The sequence below is a fragment of the Crocodylus porosus genome, unplaced genomic scaffold, assembly GCF_001723895.1.
Source record: "Crocodylus porosus isolate Cpor-Errol unplaced genomic scaffold, CroPor_comp1, whole genome shotgun sequence".
NCBI classification, from domain to species: domain Eukaryota; kingdom Metazoa; phylum Chordata; order Crocodylia; family Crocodylidae; genus Crocodylus; species Crocodylus porosus.
In genome coordinates, this window is record NW_017728938.1 from 901,307 (window position 1) to 920,072 (window position 18,766).

At 46.2% G+C, this 18,766-nt stretch overlaps 1 protein-coding gene across 2 annotated transcripts; it reads right to left on the reverse strand.

Annotated features, from left to right (window-relative positions):
- Positions 1 to 8,474: 8,474 nt before the first annotated feature.
- MUSTN1 (musculoskeletal, embryonic nuclear protein 1) lies at positions 8,475 to 18,394 on the reverse strand. 2 transcript variants are annotated; one of them, XM_019547425.1, is made up of 3 exons: positions 18,198 to 18,394; positions 9,971 to 10,091; positions 8,475 to 8,946 (listed from the first exon to the last, which is right to left on the reverse strand). In XM_019547425.1, the coding sequence occupies exons 2-3, from the start codon at positions 10,080 to 10,082 to the stop codon at positions 8,840 to 8,842; spliced, it is 219 nt and encodes a 72-aa protein (XP_019402970.1). In that variant the 5' UTR covers positions 10,083 to 10,091; positions 18,198 to 18,394; the 3' UTR covers positions 8,475 to 8,839. The 2 variants fall into 2 exon arrangements, with proteins under 2 accessions (XP_019402970.1, XP_019402969.1); XM_019547424.1 differs by having other exon boundaries at positions 18,152 to 18,388.
- Positions 18,395 to 18,766: the final 372 nt, after the last annotated feature.

An 18,766-nucleotide genomic window follows, 5' to 3' on the forward strand; every position in this document is an offset into this window, starting at 1 on the left:
GCTGGCTTGCATCCATAGCTGCTTCTCAAGCAAATCCCAGGACGTCATTCTCCCCTTGTACTTGGCCTTGGTGAGGCCACAGTTGGAGTACTGTGTCCAGTTTTGGGCTCCACAATTCAAAAAGGATGTGGAAAAGCTTGAGAGAGTCCAGACGAGAGCCACGTGCATGATCAGAGGTCAGGAAAACAGACCTTATGATGAGAGGCTGAGAGCTATAGGCCTCTTCAGCCTGGAAATGTGCAGGCACTGGGGTAATCTGGTGGCCACCTATAAGTTTATCAGGGGTGCTCATCAGGATCTTTGGTTCTGGTCCATTCACCAGAGTGCCCCAAGGGATGACAAGATAGAATGGTGACAAACTCCTCTGTGACTATTTCAGGCTGGACATAAGGAAGAACTTTTTTACTGTCCAAGTCCCCTAGATTTGGAATAGACTGCTGCCAGAGGTGGTTCAACCACCTACTTTGAATGCCTTCAAGAAACATTTGGATATCTATCTTGCTGGGATCCTATGACCCCTGCTTACTTCTTGCCCTTTGGGCAGGGGCCTGGACTCAATGATCTTCTGAGGTCCCTTCCAGTCCTAATGTCTATGAATCTATGACAGATAAATATTAATTTTCTAAATATTTTAGGGTCCCCTTGGACCAGATATAGAATGGCCTCCAGCCTGCGGGCCATATTTTGCCCACCCCTGGCCTAGCTGGAGGCCTGAGGGGCTCCTGAACCGATCTCCAACAAAGCCCCTCCACCACTCCAGCCATCTTATACATCTGCCTCAGCAGCCTTCCCTGTGTGTTTTTTCCCTTGTGTGATAAGTCCGGTGGTCCACTCCCCCTGCTCTGGTGTTTGTTGTGTGGCTGAGTAAGCCAGCTCAAATCTCCCCAGCCCGTGCGTGTGTGTGTGTGTGTGTGTGTGTGTGTGTGTGTGTGTGTGTGTGTTCCCCCTCCCCCACATTCCCCAAATATAGCCCTCTCAGCTTTTTTCCTGTGGGGATGTAGCCCAGTGGGCTTCAGCCACCTGCCCCTATTAGATTCACCAGCCCCACTGTACATTTTTGGGTTTCTTTTTTGGTTTCCCCTCCCTTATGTAAACTCATGTCAGGGAAAGAACCGTCTGGAGGGGCAGATGCCCCCACAGAACTTCCTGCAGCCCCCATTATGGGGGCAGATCCCAGCCAAGCCCTCGAGAGGGCGCATGCCTCTGCAGCCCTTACCCCAGAGACGGAGTCCAAATGACCTCCTCTACGGGTAGAGAAGCCTGAGACCTCTCTTGTGAGGGCAGGTAAGACTCCAGCAGGGTCAGGGAGTGTACCCTGGATTGGCCCCTCTTGGAGGAATTCCCAAGCACTCTTCCCCACCATCAGGGACCAAGGGCAAGGGCAGTGGGAAGGGCTCCTCTTCAGCCTCCTCCACAGCTGGGGTGGGAAGGGCAAGGGCCCCAACCCTAAACCTAGACCACCAGCCCCTGAAGGGACCAGGTGTGCCACACCAACTGGCACATCCACTCAGCCTGTCCCTGACCCTAGCCCTGGCCCCACCAATGCAGACCTACAGTGGAGGAACCACAGCTATGCAAAGGCAGCTGCAGGATGACCCACAGCTGTGGGGCCTGGACTCTCCACTGCTGGCCCTTCCAGCTTGGGCAGTGGGGCCCCTTTCCGGCACTCACCCATAGGTATGGGGTGAAGTGTCAACTGCCCAGGCAGGAGAACCTGCATTTTTAGATCTGGGTGCAGGTGTGGGTCAGGTAGTGGGGGCTCCCAAGATTGTGGTGCCCTCCCGCTTTCATGGCAAGGGGGTCTTTTTCCTTGCCTTGGAGGCTGCTGCACAAAAGGTGGTGGAGAGGTGGCTCATGTTGGAGGGTGAGTACCTCCCGCTTGAGCTCTCAGAGCTGGGAACCAGAGTGGTCCTCAGCTCCATCCCACCTTATATCCCCAGTTGGGCCCTGCTCCCCCATCTCCAACCTGTGGGGAGAGTTATCTCCCTGGTGGTGGCCCTCTCGCTGAGGTGCCGAGACCCCAGCCTCTGCCACGTGAGCTCATTCTGTCCCCAGGTCATGATCCAGCTGGTGGCAGGAGAGCAGCTGGAGGTCGAGGGCAGCCCTATAATTCCTTTACAGGGGAACCTAGTGAGGATTTTCTAAATGCTGGGGGACCTGTGGTGCTTCCAGGTCCATGCTCCATGGGTCAGGTGGGGAGGGCATCCACAGGTCCCACTGGCAAAAGGAGTGCCCCTTCTCCCAGTCCCCCTCCTCACTCAGGGGGCTTCCCTGCCACCCTAGTGACAACTACAAGCCTCCCTGTGAGCTCAGGGAACCCCATCCCCAACCAGGTTTGCAGAGTCCTGGGGAGGGGGACAGCAGCTGGGGGAGGAGAGGAAGAGGGACCCTCCCACCTGCAGCCGTGCCCCCACTGTAACTGCCTCATTGCCCCAGCCCTCACCTTCTACTGAAGCCTGTCCACCTGAGGACCACCCCCTGGCTGAGTGGGTGCATATCCCCTTCAGGCACAAAGCTAAGAGGGAGGCCCTGGCACAGCTGGAGCCTTCTGATGAAGGTGAGAAACCGTCCCCCCTTCCAAAACCATCACATGGGGAGAAGGAGTGGTTCAGCTTCTAGGGGCCTCCCCAGCTGTGCCCAACACCCCACCCCTGGGGAAGATTAAATGGGTTATTCCAGTAGAGGAGGCTTCAGGGCTGCTGGACACTCCTGAACAGAAGCCCATGCAGGAAGCCTCTCACTCCACTGGCCAGGGCCTACCCACTGAGACCAAGGGTGCTGAGAGTGAGGCCGACCCAGAAAAAGGTCTGGCTGCAAAGCCCTCCCTCTCTGATCTGGGGGAGACAGGGGCCCTGGGGCTCACCCTGGTGAGCCCTGAGGGAGGTCCCCTTTCCCAGGCAGACACCGAAGCCAGCCTGGTGTCTGACAGGTCTCTTCCCTCCCCCATCCAGAAAAACCTCACTTCCAGCCTGCCCCAAAGGGGGTCAGGGTTGGGTCCCCTGATCAACAAGCCTATCTTGTCAGGGACCCTGCATAGACCCCCTGGAACTCCAGCTCTACCCCACCATCTTGTGAAGGAGCCCCACCCCCATCCTTACCCCCATCCCTGTCCCAAGGGTCTGCAGAGCTCTCCCAATCCCATCTATAGTCTGGGTTTTTAGTGGACTATAAAATTCAGACAGTGCCTAAGGAGCCTGCTGAACCCCAGGACCAGGAGGAGGATGTCTGAGACCCAGCAGGTTCTGTTGAGCCTGCAGACCTGTCCTGGCAGTCCCCAGGGGTGAGCTACTTGCATTTCTTGACCCTGCACCTACATCCACCAATCCACCAGCAAGGTACATCTCACCTTGGACCACTGGGGAGATTTTGACAGCATCCTCACCACTACGAGGGTGCTGGTGAGGGAAGGCAAGGGGCCCAAAAGCTGCAATGTCTGGATCTATAGGTGGCCCACAGTTTCATAGACACCCTTTATATGTTTGGGAAGATGCTATGTGAGCCAGTGAGCCCCACATCAGGCATTGAGATGTGCAAGGCCCCTGCTGAACTGTCTACTCCACCAACCAGCCATGAGGTCATTTAAGATCATGACCCTCAATGTCCATGGCTACAGGAAGAGTGTCTGGAGATTCTGGGTGCTCTGCTTCCTTCAGGAGAGAGGGTACCCCATGGTCTTGTTGCAGGAGACCCTGATGACTCTGGCCAATGAGCCTAATTGGTGGCTGGAGTGGGAAGGCAGGGTCTTTTTTAGTCACCTCTCGGCCACCTCACACAAGGTAGCCACCCTGTTCTCCCCAGGCCTGCAGCCAGAGGTTCTCCAGGATGTTGAGGTGGTGACAGGCTACCTGCTACGCCTCCAGGTCTAGGTGCAGGAGCTGGTCCTGAATCTTCTGAATGTGTACCCCTGTGAGGGACCTGGAGTTGGCGGATTTATTCTGCCAGGTGGCCACTTACATTGGCACCCTCAGCCCTCGTGAGTGCTTGGTTCTTGGCAGGGACTTTAATGTCACCCTGGACATGTGATACCGGTCAAGCAGGGAGCAGAACCAGGCCACTCTTCTGGGCATCCTTATATGTATGGGAGATCCTGATAAACTATTCCCTGGTGGACATCTGGCATACCTGTCATCCTATGGACCCCCCCGCCTTCACCTATGTGAGAGTGGGGGAGGAGCAGGTATGCCACTTTTGGTTGGACCAGGTTTATATCTCTTTGACGCACCTTGCCCAGGCCCACTCCTCTGGCATCCACCCGACCCCTTTCAGCAATCACTACTTTGTCTGGGCCTAGGCCACGCTAGGGCATAGGCATCCAGGGTCAGCCTACTGGCATTTCAATTCTAGTCTGCTGGAGGATGTGGGCTTCAGGGAGGCCTTCTGGGAGTTCTGGCTGGCTTGTCAAGAGCAACAGGCAGCTTTCTCTTTGGCTCAGAGATGGTGGGATGTGGGGAGGATGCGCATCCAACTTCTTGCTGCAGCTACACTTGGGGCACACCCGGCAGAGGGATGCAGTCCAGGAGCAGCTCGAGCTAGAGGACACCTGCCAGGCATTGTACTTGGCCGCCTCCTCTGCCTGGGTCAGCTGGGTCACGAGCTTTGGCCTGGCAGTGGTTGACAGGTAGCAGGTGGGCTCACTCCCGCCCGTGCTCTGCAGGATCCTCTGGAGCGCAGACTAGCTGCTCTACTTGAGGGTGTTCCTGGCCTCCACAGACCTCTCCCTGCCAGAGAACTGGCCCTAGTTGGAGGCAAGGATGGTTGGAGCAGCTCTGGAAATAGGCAGGGATCCTGAGCTCTCTCTCTCTGCATGGTAGAGTGCTGGTGCTGAACCAGCTGGTCCTGTCCATGATCTGGCATCGCTTCCACACAGGGCTGCTCCAAGGGTAACTGGCACCCTAGGCAAACTATGTACCTTGGTGCCCCTACCACTTCCAATATAGAGGAAATTAGGCTTACCCCAGCTCAACTTATTTTAAAAAAAAAATAACACAGCTTCTTACAAGAATTAAATGTAATGATTCAGCAATTTGACTCCAACCACTGCTAGACATTATAAAATTGAGAATATTAGACACGACCACTCAGGTGTACTTACGATAATAACTACATTTGTACATCAGTTCTACATCATATAAATTTAAATGAGCTCTACAAAGTCAAACCAAGAACTTGCTACCTTGAAGCCTGTTTCCTGAATTACAGGCAAAATACATATCTGTACCTGGAGTCACCGTATTTTGGTTATCTTATTCTTGATGAAATCTTAAATGCAACTGACAAAATCTAGGTGCTTTAGATTTAAAAAAGGGTGGTTGGAAGGGAGAAGGAAGGTGTAAGAAATCAGTATCAGAAGCTGTAAGATGATCTAAGCTTAGGGGTTTATTTTTTAGCATGATGTTGTGAGTGGTATGGTCTTGTCATAAGTCTGCTTGACAGTTGAAAAATGTAGGAGTCACAATTCTAATGATCTTTCCTCTGAGATCTTTTCGGAGGTCTTTTTCCCCTTACCGAACCAAAAGTCTTAGACCCATAGCTGGCCAGGGCTGTTATTTAGAATGATGTTCCTGTAATTTGTTCTGCATATAATTTTGGCATCCCTCCCCCCAAAAATGTTGGCACCCTAGGCGACCACCTAGTTCACCCAATGGTTGGACTGGCCCTCCTTACACACCCTGCCTGTGCCCCTGGAGGTCCTAGCAGGGCTCCAGAGATGGGTGCTAGAGTCTTTCTGGCCAGGATGGCACTGGGTAGCTATAGAGGTCCTGAGCCTCCCCTTGTGGGAGGGTGGCCAGAGCCTGGTTTTCTCATGCAGCCAGGTCCTGATGTTCAGTCTTCAGGCCCTTCAGTGACTGCTGTAAAGTGCTGGTAGCCGCACAACATGGGGGCACCTGGGGCACTCCTTCAGCCACTTCTGGGGGCTCGAATACAAGTGGCAGCTCTTCAGCCTTGTCATGGGTCCAGTGTCTTGCCCAGAAGATGTTCCCAGTGAGGTGTCTTGCTTTGAACTGTCAAAGCATGTCCTCCTGGCCCCAGTTGGCCAGGAGGTCAGCCACCTCCAGCTGGGTCCCCAGTGCCAGCTCTGAGCAGGCTCCTCTGCTTGGATCCTGCTACTTTCTTCCCTAGCAGGAATTCTGGTTTTCCCTATTTGAAAACTGAAAAATCCCTGATTAAAAAATCCTGAAGTCACTCTGTAAAATACCCCCAAATCCACGCTCCTTCACAATTAAAACAAAAGACCACTATATGTAGAGAAAGTGAGAGAGATAGAGAGACAGCGATCAGTTGGGCAATGTTTTATTGATATATCTACAGTGTTAAAGCAATTTGGAAGCCTATCAGTGTCTCTATCGTTATAATAAAATGAATTCTAAATATCTATATGTTTTGCTGTTTGCCTTTGGTTTTCTTATCATAGAACAATTAGAGCTCCCTCTGACTCCTTCACTAACCAGGATGGGAGAACAACTGCCCTCGCAGTCATAGCTCCCGCCAGCAGGTCTCATCCTGTCTGGCAGCTGAGCATGCACAGTGTGTGCTGGGGGGATGTGGGGTTTGCAGAAGGGGGGTAGGAATGGGAATGGGGGGATGTGGGTAGATTGTAGGGAGACTGGTGGGGGGCTGCTCAAGAGAGGTGGGTCCCATGCCCCCACAGGGAGCAGACCCCACACAACTCACAGACTGCCCCCCCAACAGGAGCTACTGGCCCCCCCAACAGGGGCCACATGCACCCCACAGGAGCTGCATGCGCAGCCAGCATGCTTCAACACCATAGTTTCATAGTTTCGTAGTTAGTAAGGTCAGAAGGGACCTAAGCAGGTCATCTAGTTCAACCCCCTGCCATAGGCACGAAAGGATGCTGGGGTCAAATGACCCCGGCTAGGTAATTATCTAGCTTCTTTTTGAAGACCCCCAGGGTAGGGGCAAGCACCACTTCCCTTAGAAGTTGGTTCCAGCTCCTAGCTGCCCTGACAGTGAAGTAGTGCCTCCTGAAATGTAGTGCCTCATGATATATACAAGGGTGAGGACCAGACATAGAGACTCTTTGGATCACTGCCAGAGCAGCTTTGTGGAGGACCCAAGCCTCCGTTGCCTCCCCCGCTTTTTTGACCTGGGGTATTTTTTGACCCCTGCATATCCAGGGGTCTACTTTTGCCCCCACACTGCTAATTTGCAGCATGAGGAACGTCTTTTTGTTCCTGCATGTGCCTCTTGTAGCTTCTCAAAGGGCTTTGAGATGCTGTAAGGGGCATGTGCACACTCATCTGAATGTGCCCATATAGTTCAATAGACAACAATTTTCTCTTAAAATAAAAGCAATATTAAATTTTAAAGGAAGGACATGAAGATCTCATAAGATTAATTTTATGTGAACAAACTGAGTTTTTTGTTCTAGTCAGGCTAGAAATACATGGAGAAGAGACACCTATGTCTTCACATTTCCAGTCAGATCTCACAAATACAACTTTTCACAATGGGTAAAAATAGAGGAGAAAAATGGACCATATTTTTTGACCCTCAAAAGAAAAAAACTTGGTTCAAAGTTGTGCCAAATGTACACTCAACTCAAGTTTGCAAATATGTACATATATGTTACATTCTTAGGACAACAGCTTCAATTTAATTTTGCCACTCCCCCCTAGATATAGCATGTCTACTTTGAGAATGCCCATCACCCATTATTTGTTTATCATGGCCAAATCCAAATAGCAATACAATGCATACAAGTGTCAAAGATAGGGAAGGAGACTTAATTTTAGAACAATTCATAGAGGGAGTGCAATTGCACTTGTCATAACTTGGCAACAGTGTTAGTGTACTTCAGATTTGCAGAGTCCTGAATGTAATGTATTTGCATTATAATTTCAGATTATTTCTAAAGCTCACCATGTCCCTTATGTCCCCAGCCCTCTGGTTACAAAAATCCTTATGATCTTTACATTCTTTTACCCTTTAAACCCTGTGCAGTTGGCAATTGTTACTACCCAGTTAATGCCATTATAGAACTGGATAACCCATGCACAGAGGCTCTATACAACTTTTTCACACTCATGCAGGGAGTCTGTACTAGAGTAAGGACGTGAATTTGAGGCTCCAGGGATCTGAGCTATCACCAATCACTGAGCCATTGTTTCTTCCCTCAACAAAGTATATGTACACAAATGGAGCCCTCTTCATTTTGTTAAGCTATGGACAGGTTGGTTCTGCTCTGAGATTTTTCAAAGCTGGCTGGAGTTTTGAATGTGTAAGAATTCAGTTATACTGGATTTAATTTCACTCCCTGATAGTAAATAATCCTTTTCACAGATCTCAGTCCTCATGGAATGTATCTGAGACCGAACAATAGGAAAATATAAAGAAAAAATAGATAAAAATCATGTTTTTCATCAGGATATTGAAAAAAAAAGTCCAACTCTGGAAGTGGAAGTAGTATGAAAACATTGTAGTTAGAAACAATTGTACTGAAAATCAAAACCACATAATTTTAGTATTTATTTTTACTTTTTTGCACTTAAGATTATATCTAAAATTGAACTAAAGCACAACAGTGGAACAAAACCTTAAATATACTCAAACTAATCAATAAGAGTAGCTAGAAAATTATCATTACTGTGCCAGGCTGCGTCCAATGACCAGGTACTTTATGAAATGATTTGTAGCAAATAAAGCATGGACAGAAAATACATAATAAAAAATTATAAAAGGAAGTTGTACCATTCAGAATGAATCCCCTCTCTAATTAATGACTACTTAAAAAAATTAAGTGTAGCAGTAAGTTTAGTTTAAGTGACAGCAATTTTGGGACTGGTTAGTAAATCTCTGTTATACATGTTAAATTTGGTTGTCAGCCAAACACACTCTTTGGTGGTTCTTCTTTAGGCTTCTGAAAGACTGTTTCACCTCCTGTCCGATCTCGACTGAATACAGAAGGTGCCACAGAGCCCATTTGTTCTTGAAAAAGAAATCAGAACAAGAAGGTTTGGTCAGTACAAAAGATTTATACCAATAACAGCTGGACTGCTGAAACACATACACCTTTTCAGTGACTTAATTCACCATCCCTGTCAACTGCATGGAAATTCAAGACCTCCCAAGTATCCCAAATGGTACAGAATGCATAGATTTTTCTGCACACATAGTTGCATTACTCAGCAGCTAAATAGAGTGTTATTGTTTTAGACATATGGCAGACTGTCAACAGCCATCCTGAAACCATTATCTTCAACTCAGCCCGTTGAGAAGGGGACCCCTACAACTACAGTAGGAGCTCTGAAAACATGTTTTTAGTCCCGTATACTGTATTGACATTAGATTAAAATTGAATCATAACTTTCTTCTTGCTTTCCATGAAATCTCAAACATGAGCAACATACTATAGATTTCAGTCTGTGATGTTTCTCTTCTTTCTTTCCCAGTTTATATCCTACAGTTTAACATATCTAATATCTCTCAGTTGAGAGCCCAGGTATCTCTGAATGTTAAACAAAGCCCTCTCATCTTTACTCATTTTTAAACTCAATCCTTATTTATACAAACACACACAACTGGACAGAAAGGCAACAAGAACTTAGTTTGATCCATGAAAAGAGGTTTCCATTTTTCAGTGCTTAGTCTGGGCAGTGAGAGGAAGGGCATTCACTTGATGCAGAACCTTTCATCTTTAGAATACCACTTGGTAAAACTGAATAAGTGGGAAGCAAATAATTTCTTTTTTTTTCATATGATGCCCACAACCAGGCCAGAATACCTGATGGGCCTGTATTATATGACAAAGATTTCCTCCAATATTACACTGATGGACTTTCATGTATATGCTTGGGTTCCATTTATGCTTAGAGAACAAACATAAATTGCCCACATAAGTCCAAGTTGGATACTTTTAAGAGCTGCATGCCTTATTTAGGGCTATTACTTAAACTAAAAATTTACTTTGAACATAGTTTAATTATGTCAAGTAAAGAGAAAGCCGATTTACCACATTCCTTCATGACTTGATAGGTTTTGGATTTAATTTCCTGGTTGCTGGAGAGTTTTCCTTTGGCTCCTTTAAGATCTTCCTCCTTCACTGGAGGGCGCTTCTTTTTCATGGGGGTGGGCTAAAAATATTGATATATGGAAAAATGTCAATATTTCACATTACAATATATGCAGTAGACAAAGCTAAAATATCCCATAGCTACAGCATATGAAGTTGATACAGAGTGCATCTACACATGCCCATTTACTGCACAGTAACAAAAATTACTGTGCAGTATGGGCATGTGACTCACATGCACACCTGTGCTGCGCAGTAAATATGGTGACTTATCCTGACTTGAGTGTAAATTTGACACCTGCATCATGCAGGTATCAAATTTCTGCCTAATTAGTTACTATGCAGTAACACATGTGAAGACATATTACTGTACAGGAACCCAGGGGGCCTGCCTGCTGGGTCTACCCAGCCACTAGGGGGCTGGCCTGAGCCCAGCCCCAAGGCTCCTGGCTTGGCTGCCTCTCTTTGCTTCAGTTTGGGATTAAAGTTAGTCCCAAGTGCTAGCAGCTGGCTCTGGCTTCAGTTTGGGTCTAAAGTTAGTCTCAAGTGCTGGCAGCCTTGTGACCAGAGGCTGGAGTTCTCCTCAGTGGCCACAGGGGCACATGGCAGGCTTCTCTGACCTGCACATGTAGATGCTGGCTTATGCCCACTTACTGCACAGTAAATTTAAAACAGCATAAATGAGCATGTAGACATGCCTACAGTGTAGTCCAATCATGGGCAACTCTAGGATTTTGAAAATGGGGCTGCAGATGGTGTGACACATCATCACATACAAACAAAACATACATTTTTCTCCAGTTAAAGGGAAACTAGATATTTTACTCATATGCTAGGGGTCTAGCCTATATTATTTAGTTTAAGATAAAATAAAAAACAAATATAAATACTGGAATGTGCACTAATTTGCTGGATATATAAAGTTAAAAAAACACAATGAACTAGGAAAAATAGCCAAAAGATATTGCATCATTAGGTTATTATAGCTAAATGTACTTCTCTTCTTCACCCAGGCAGTTGGTTTTAAAGTCTGGGAGGAGCAGGAATCAAAGAGCGGGTATCTACATACTCTGTTTTGTACACTCTGTTAGGATCTATAGATAAGTACATTGCAGACAAATAAACAGTATGCAGTTTGATTTTTATTCAGATAATGAAGAGATGAGAAATATTCTGTATTTGTAAAAAATGCATCTTCCTGAACTAAATTTCAAAAGTACTCTCCCTAGTAATTGAGAGAACCAGAGTTATATCTCAGATTTTGGGGTGAAATAATTTTCAAACCCAGGGTGTAAAAAAACAGAGTAGAAATGGTTTATAACAGAGATAGATGATGTTTTTGGCCAGAATACAAAACCCCCACAATATCTACCTTGTAAGATGCCAGAGCGCCGGCATGCCAGAAAACACAAAACTGGGGCAGGGCAGCATGGTGGGGGGTACATGGCAGGATTCCCTGCAGATTAGTATAGATTATCATAAATGGGTTTTTTTACAGTAAATACCAGGTTTTCTAAAAATTCTAATCCTGGTGACAATAAATAAAACTTCATATGCTACCTTTGTTATTGTGTATTTTTTTTTGTTAAGCATGTTGTGATGAGAGAGCGGAAAAAAGAGAAAGAGAGAAAGAAGAGAAAAAGAGAAGAGAAAGAAAAAGAGCAAAAAGAGCAGAGTGAGAAAGAGGGACAGAAAGAATAAAGAAAAGAGAAAAAGAGGGGTGAGAAATAGAGGGGAGAGAGAAAAAAGAGACAAGAGGAAAAGAAAAGAGAGAAAGAAAAAAGCAAAAGAAAAGAGAAGAGAAAATAAAAAAGGAGGAAGTAAAATAGGGGAGAGAAAGAAAAAGAGGCGAGAGTGAGAGAACTAGGGACAGTGAAAAAGAGGGGAGAGAAAAAAAGAGAAGAAAAGAAAAAGAGGGGAGAAGAGAAAGAAAAGAGTGAAGAGAGAGAAAAAGAGAAAAGAGGAGTAAGAAGAAAGAGAAAGAGGAGAGAAGATAGAAAAGAAGAGAAAGGAAAAAGACAAAAAAGGGAATAGCGAAAAAGATGAGAGAAAGGGAAGAGAGCAAAAGAGAGAAGAGAGAAAAGAGAGAAAGAAAAAAGAAAAAGAAAAGAGGTAGAAGAAAAAGAAGAGAGAACAGGAGAAAAAGAGAGAGAGAAAGAAAGAGAAGAGAGAAAAAAAGGAAAAAGAGAAAGAGGGGAGGAAGGGAAGGAGGAGGAAGAAACTACGAGGACCGGCCGCCAGAGCCCAGCCACCCAGCAATGCAGGTGGGAGGGCAAGCGGCATGGGCACTGGGCCCACGAGGTGACCACTGCTGCTGGTTTCCCCTCCCCTCCTCCCTACCAATGCAGTCAGGCAGGTGGGCACAGAGGTGGCACTGGAGGCAGTGTCGGGGGAGGTTCGCTGCACGGTATGGTGGCTGGGCTCAGGCCACTTTCTGTGGCCACAGGCCCAGCTCCAGACCTGTCCAGTAGCACGGCGCAAGGTGGCCTTGTTGGAAACGGGGGGGCAGGTAAGGGGCACATGCCTCTCTGAGTCACTCATGATACCTTGCCAAGGTCAGTGTGAGCTCTGGGTGTTGTTTCAGTGCCATTTCTTCCCCCACACCTGAGGCAGCTTGTGCTGGGAGAGTCTGCTGGCCTCAGTTTGCAGAAGGCCCAAGGGGTGGGGTCAGGAGAAAACAGGCAGGGACACAGTCTGCGTTCTGCTGCCCCTGCCCGCTGGTGCCCGTGGCTGAGTTTGTGAAACTTTGTGAAGCTCAGCACTACCACAGACAGCAGAGGCGGGGTCAGCAGGACGCAGGCAGCGTGCCTGCATCCCTGCCTGTGTTCTCCGGACCCCGCTCCCGGTGCCTGCCATGGTGGTGGGAGCTGTGGCTACTTTAGAGAGCTCAGAGTAGCAACTTAAAACATTTTTTTTTTTAAACAAGTTCCTCGGCACACCATCTGGTGTGCCGAGGAAAATGTCTCCACAGGCCACTGACCGGCTTGCCTGCAAGGGGTTACCTATCCCCGGTTTATAATCATACCTTATCACATTTTGCCTGCTGTCTTTGGAAGTGAGCACCAAAAGAGAGCAGTAGTTAAGGAACCCTGAGCATAGTGAGCAAAAAGTAGAAATGGAAGAATTTGTATCTTTATGTGATTTTACAAAAAACAGCCATTAAGCTACTATCCTGAGGAAATGCTTTCAAAATGTTTCAGTATGCAGGATGAATAAGGTAGCATGACTAGCCGCTGTGGTAAAAATCAAATTTGGCACCAGGGTGTCAACAGCCATGTATGTCACTAGGGGCAACTGGGGAGTCTCTCGGTTTTCAGTATTGCAGTAGGCCCAGCTGTTCTAAAATTCTTTCCCAGGGAATTGTGGGAGATCTTAACTATCATCCCCCTACTCCAAGGAGAAGGGAGTTCAATATTTGTGGATTATCAGCATATGAGTTCCTACTTCATCCTCACCAAGAGTAAGCAGATGACCCGCCTGAATTTTATGACTTTCTCTTGGGCTTTGGTCTCTCACCCTAGATACGCCAGTGACCCTGGGCTACAGACACTACTTAAACATGGGGCAGTATTCTGGGCAAGTTCTGAGTCTTAAAAGCCTTGTCTTAATTCTGCATTCATCTAAACATACTATATTTTTATATCTATTCATTATTTGTAAAACTGTTTAAGATTCTAGGAATAAATTGTGCTTTAGTTTCATAGATTCAAATTAAATATTTGTCTATAGTTACTCATCTTTGATAGTTGGCTGAAGCCCCACATATCAGGTTTGAGAGCTTCCAGTCTCTGCTTATGCCTGACCAGAATTGTTTGCAAAATGGAAGTGTAATTTGCAGGGTGTTGTCTACAGGCACGAAATATATACAGAATTGTTTGGATTCATAACTTGAAGAAGGTGAATGAAATCTCAAGCCCCACAGCACAGATGGATATATCCAATGGTTACAGACTTGAATTTTTATTGATCAAATTTTTTTGTCAGTAATGCAAGTTGTACAGGTCTCATTTCTCTACCTGGCTTTCTTCCTCCCAATGACTAATATCCAAAAGCAACCTCTCCTCTTCTCAACTCCCTGCAACAACTAGTATTTCTAGGAATGGCAGAACACTGGTTAGTAACAACTGGTGCTGCTAACCTCTTTCCTGGCAGTTCATCACTTTACACCTGGATCATGGCCTACATGGTGGTAACTTAGACATCAGCATACAATTCAGTAAATCCAATGGATAACAATAGCCCAACTGTTTGATTTTAGTGTGTTTGTGTCTTATCTGAACAACTGTAGTCTGGCCTGCATAACTGTAGTTATATCCTACATCAGACTTCTTAACAGGGTGGCAAATAACTCTTTTTACATAGCTTGGTAATGAACTGAATATTCCCTTAATGGAAGCAATGTGTGTAAGAATAGTTCTTGGAATAAGGAAGGCTGGCTGCAGTGGTGAGTCCCGCTTGTGTTTCTTTTAGTACTTAAGAATGCTTGAGAAAAAATTGCTGCCAATGCGGTTGAAATTTGTTCTGGGAAACAAAATTATCCTCCAGGCCTCAAGGGGAAAGTACCATATAACTGGCCAAAGAAACCAAGTGCAAAAGGCTAAAAAGAAAATCTCAACAGAGTTTTTTTATCAGAAGTGGTTTATCTTTCACATAAGTAATAACAAAGATAGGTTGAATATCTACTCCAGTGGTTTTCAAACATTTTAGTCTCTAGGCACCCCTTCATAGACTTGAGATACCCCCTGGAAAATGTCAGCTTTTAGTTTTTCACTAGAATTTTGACTACAAAAAATATATAGCCATTCTTCTGTTGCAGAGAAACCAGGAAGTCCCCAGGATGTCAGAGTGTTTTCATAGTTTCGTAGTTTCAGACCTCAGTAGATAATCGAGTCTGACCCCCTGCCCTGGGCAGGAAAGAGTGCTGGGGTTATGTATGTGATGCCGGCCAGGTGCTTGTCCAGTCTCCTCTTAAAGACCTCCGAGGTAGGGGAGAGCACCACCTCCCTTGGAAGCCCATTAGAGATTCTGGCAGCCCTTACCATAAAGAAGGTCTTCCTGATGTACAACCTAAATCTGCTCTCTGTCAGTTTGTGGCCGTTGTTCCTAGTTACTCCAAGGGGCGCCCTGGTGAACAGAGCATCTCCTATTCCTTGCTCCCTCCCCCCGCCGATGAATTTGTAAACAGCCACAAGATCCCCTCTCAGCCTTCTCTTGCAGAGGCTAGAGATCCAGGTCCCTCAACCTCTCCTCATAGGACCTTACCTGCAGGCCCCTAACCATACAAGTGGCCCTCCTCTGAACCCTCTCCATCTTGTCCACATCCCTCTTGAAGTGCAGCACCCAGAACTGGATGCAGTACTCCAGCTGTGGCCTGACCAGCACTGTATAGAGGGGAAGCATCACCTCCCTGGACCTGTTCGTGGTGCACCTGCCTATGCATGACAGAGTGCAGTTAGCTTTACTGATTATTTCATCATAATGATGGTGCATATTCATCTTGGAGTCAACTATGACTCTGAGATCCCTTTCCGATATTGTGCTGCTGAGGTCATCCCCTAGCCTATAGGTGTTTTGGTGATACCTTCTCCCTAGATACAGATGGGGAGGAGCCACGAGGAATGGAGGAAGGAGAGCAAGCTGCAGCTGGGGTTTCCCCAACCGGAGCTGGGCAGGGGCAGGTGGATTGAAGCCCACCACCTCAAGGCTCCTCCCCCGTCCCTCCAGCTCAGGCTGGGCAAACCTCAGCTGCAGCTGTTTCCCCTCCCCCCTGCCCATTCCCTTCCTGCAGACAGCCAAGGACCTGGGGGGGCGGGGGAGGGTTGGAGAGAGAGGCTGAAGGAAGGCTCCTTGGGCTTGACTGGCTACAAAGTGGAGGTCAATTCCTCCCCCCCACCCAACTTCTGAATGTTTGTTGGGTTGGGGGTGGGGTTGCTTTAACTCATGTCCCTTTATGTAAAGTGCCCATGGATTCCTGTTTGAAATCGCTGGGTTTATCATGTGAATCATGTTTGCACACCTAAGGGTGCTAACATTGTGTGTCACCCTGCACTACCTTTGAAAGGATCTCAAGGCACCCAAGTTCAGAATCACTGTTTCAAATCACTATAATTTAGTTTTGTTTATATGTCTGTATGAAAACTGGTTATATAATGTGAATTGCAGTATTTAATTGAATCTAAAATGAGGATTTTCTCCCCATTCTACACGGGGGGGAAAACCCTCCTTGTCTTAGACTTAAATATGAGCCAGGCATGCAGCTGCTGTGGTTGTGGATGGGGCCAGGGTGGCTCCTGCATCAGGTGGGGGTGGGGTGGGGGGGCGTGCAGTACAGGAAGCGTGAGGGAAGGGAGTGTAGAAGAGGGTGGCACATGGTGCCTGTGCAGGGAGTGTAGAGGAAGGAGGAATGCAATGCAGGAAGGAGCACGGGGAAAGGGTAGTGGGGGCAGGGACATGCAGAATGAGGGGAGCCTGACAAAGGGGACACGTGGAGCAAGCGGAAATTGGGGGGGGGGACATAGGGGAATGCACAGGTGGAGACAGGTGGCAGGAAGGCAGGCATAGGGTGGGGCAAGTGGCAAGTGGGAGATAAGGGGTGTTAAGCAAGATACCTTCCCTCCAGCCACTGCATTTCCTGCCACTACTTTTCCTGTGGCAGTGGTGGGGGAGATGAATTTAAGAGGACCCTCCAATAACTAGATTCCAGACATGGAAAATTAAAACAAATTTATAAGTTTCCATGTCTGTAATCTAATAATGGGGGGTGGGGGTATCATCTTAAATTAAGAGTTATCTTGGATTGAAGTAAATATAGTAATTTGCATACTTTTCAGGTACTTACATGTGCCATGATGATAGTGCACATAGGTTTTTAATGGCATGGGTACTTCTAAATCAGAACAACAAAAAGCTTGTGATCCCACTATCAAATCCCTGCTCATATAACTAATGCATCTTTATAAATCTGCTATATAAAAATACTTCTTGCTACAGTGAACTCACAGCCTAAAAGAGGGACCTTCAGGCCTGCTGGCACTAACAGGCCTTATTATAACTGGCAAGGAACAGAATTATTTTTAATTACTTCTGAGTCACAAATGGATTCAGGAGCAGGGTCTTAGCCAGGAGCCATTCCTAGTAGTCAAAACAGGGCAGTCTGGGCTCCTGCTGTCAACAGCAGAAAGTGTTAGTTTACAAGATCTGACTACTACTGTCAAGACTGTTTCACTTGGTAAAGAGAATAAGCAGAACTGAATTCCTCTATATTGCCTGTTAGGTTTCTTTTCTCTATCCTTACAGTACACGGTCCCTATAAAGCTTTCTTTCCATTTTACCTCTGTCATATAACATGCTGTCTCTATTAGAGAATCAATATATAATTACACACACACTTGGTTGAAAACATTACGCATTCATAAAGGTCTTGAGTTTTGAATTCATTTTTAGGACACTTTAAAATGCTTAAGCGGGGGCGGGGGGTAAAAACTAACTTACAGGCTGCACACGGTCCGTTTGGAGTTAAAGAAGGAATCTGGGTCTTAACATCCATTGTTTCTAAAGTCTAAAACATTCACGTCGTCATACCCATTGTTTCCCTGCACTTCATTATATAAGCACCATTTTACCAGCAGCACAGTTCAGAGGAAGCATCTCCTTAGGGAGAAGGAGTACTAAATACGGTTCAAATGACACACCAGGAACCTGCCTATTTCTGCATTTCAACAATCATCGCATATGGCTTCTGCAATGGCTTTTCTTGTAGAAAATTCCAGAAAGGCAAGAGCCATGCATACATTTAAAACTGTCACCAAAGCAGCAAAATTGGGAACCTTACTCCCGTACCACCAATGTATTTCAATCCTCTAGCTTATGAGCTTCTATGTCGTGCTTAGTGAAAATTTCTTTTCCTCAGTAGCAAAATAATTGTTGAAAGTTTCATTGTTAAAGTTTTTCAAAGAGTTTGTTTGAAAATCTTGAAACACAGGGGTCAGTTACCTGAGAAATCTTTGGTTGATTGAAGGATTAGCACAAATACATTGAAACAAGCTACTTAAGCATCATTAAGCAATATGTCAGACATCACAGATCAACACAGAATTCAACTTAACAAAGAGCATCCCATACCTGTGACATTGTTGTGCTCACTCAGTATTAGTGCTCACTCAATTACCTTTTAGAGGCAGTTTTCCCTTTTGCTCAAATCCAATCTGCTCACTGTCTGAAGCCACCTGGTTTTTTCCGTGACTTATATAGACCATTTAATATGAAGTCATGAGTTGGGTCATTTTCCCAAACTAGATTCCAGAATGATTCGGGTTGACACAGGCTGTTGTTATTAAGAGGTTTATTCTTAGAGATGACTAGAGTTTGTAGCATTTACTAACTGCCTGGCTGGAGCTGCATGAACCACAGACCTGACAAGAGGAGACAGCTGCAGCAGTGAAACTGAAGAGAAGTCCAATCCACTCTATAACAAATACTACTTCTGGGGCTCTATTTATAACTTTAAAAGGCAATGCTTCACTGGAAGCTTTGAACTATGAATGCTCCTAGTTGGATGTTTGACAGAAAACTCTTGAACCAAAAAAAATCTCACTTTCTCACACCAAGACTACAAACATTGTAGCCTAAGTCAATTTGCAGTTGTTTATAGTTCTCAATCACCATAATTTTCCGTTTAAAATTACTAAAACTTGGTGTAGTTTTACTACTGGAATTCTTCTGTTACCAACACTTGCA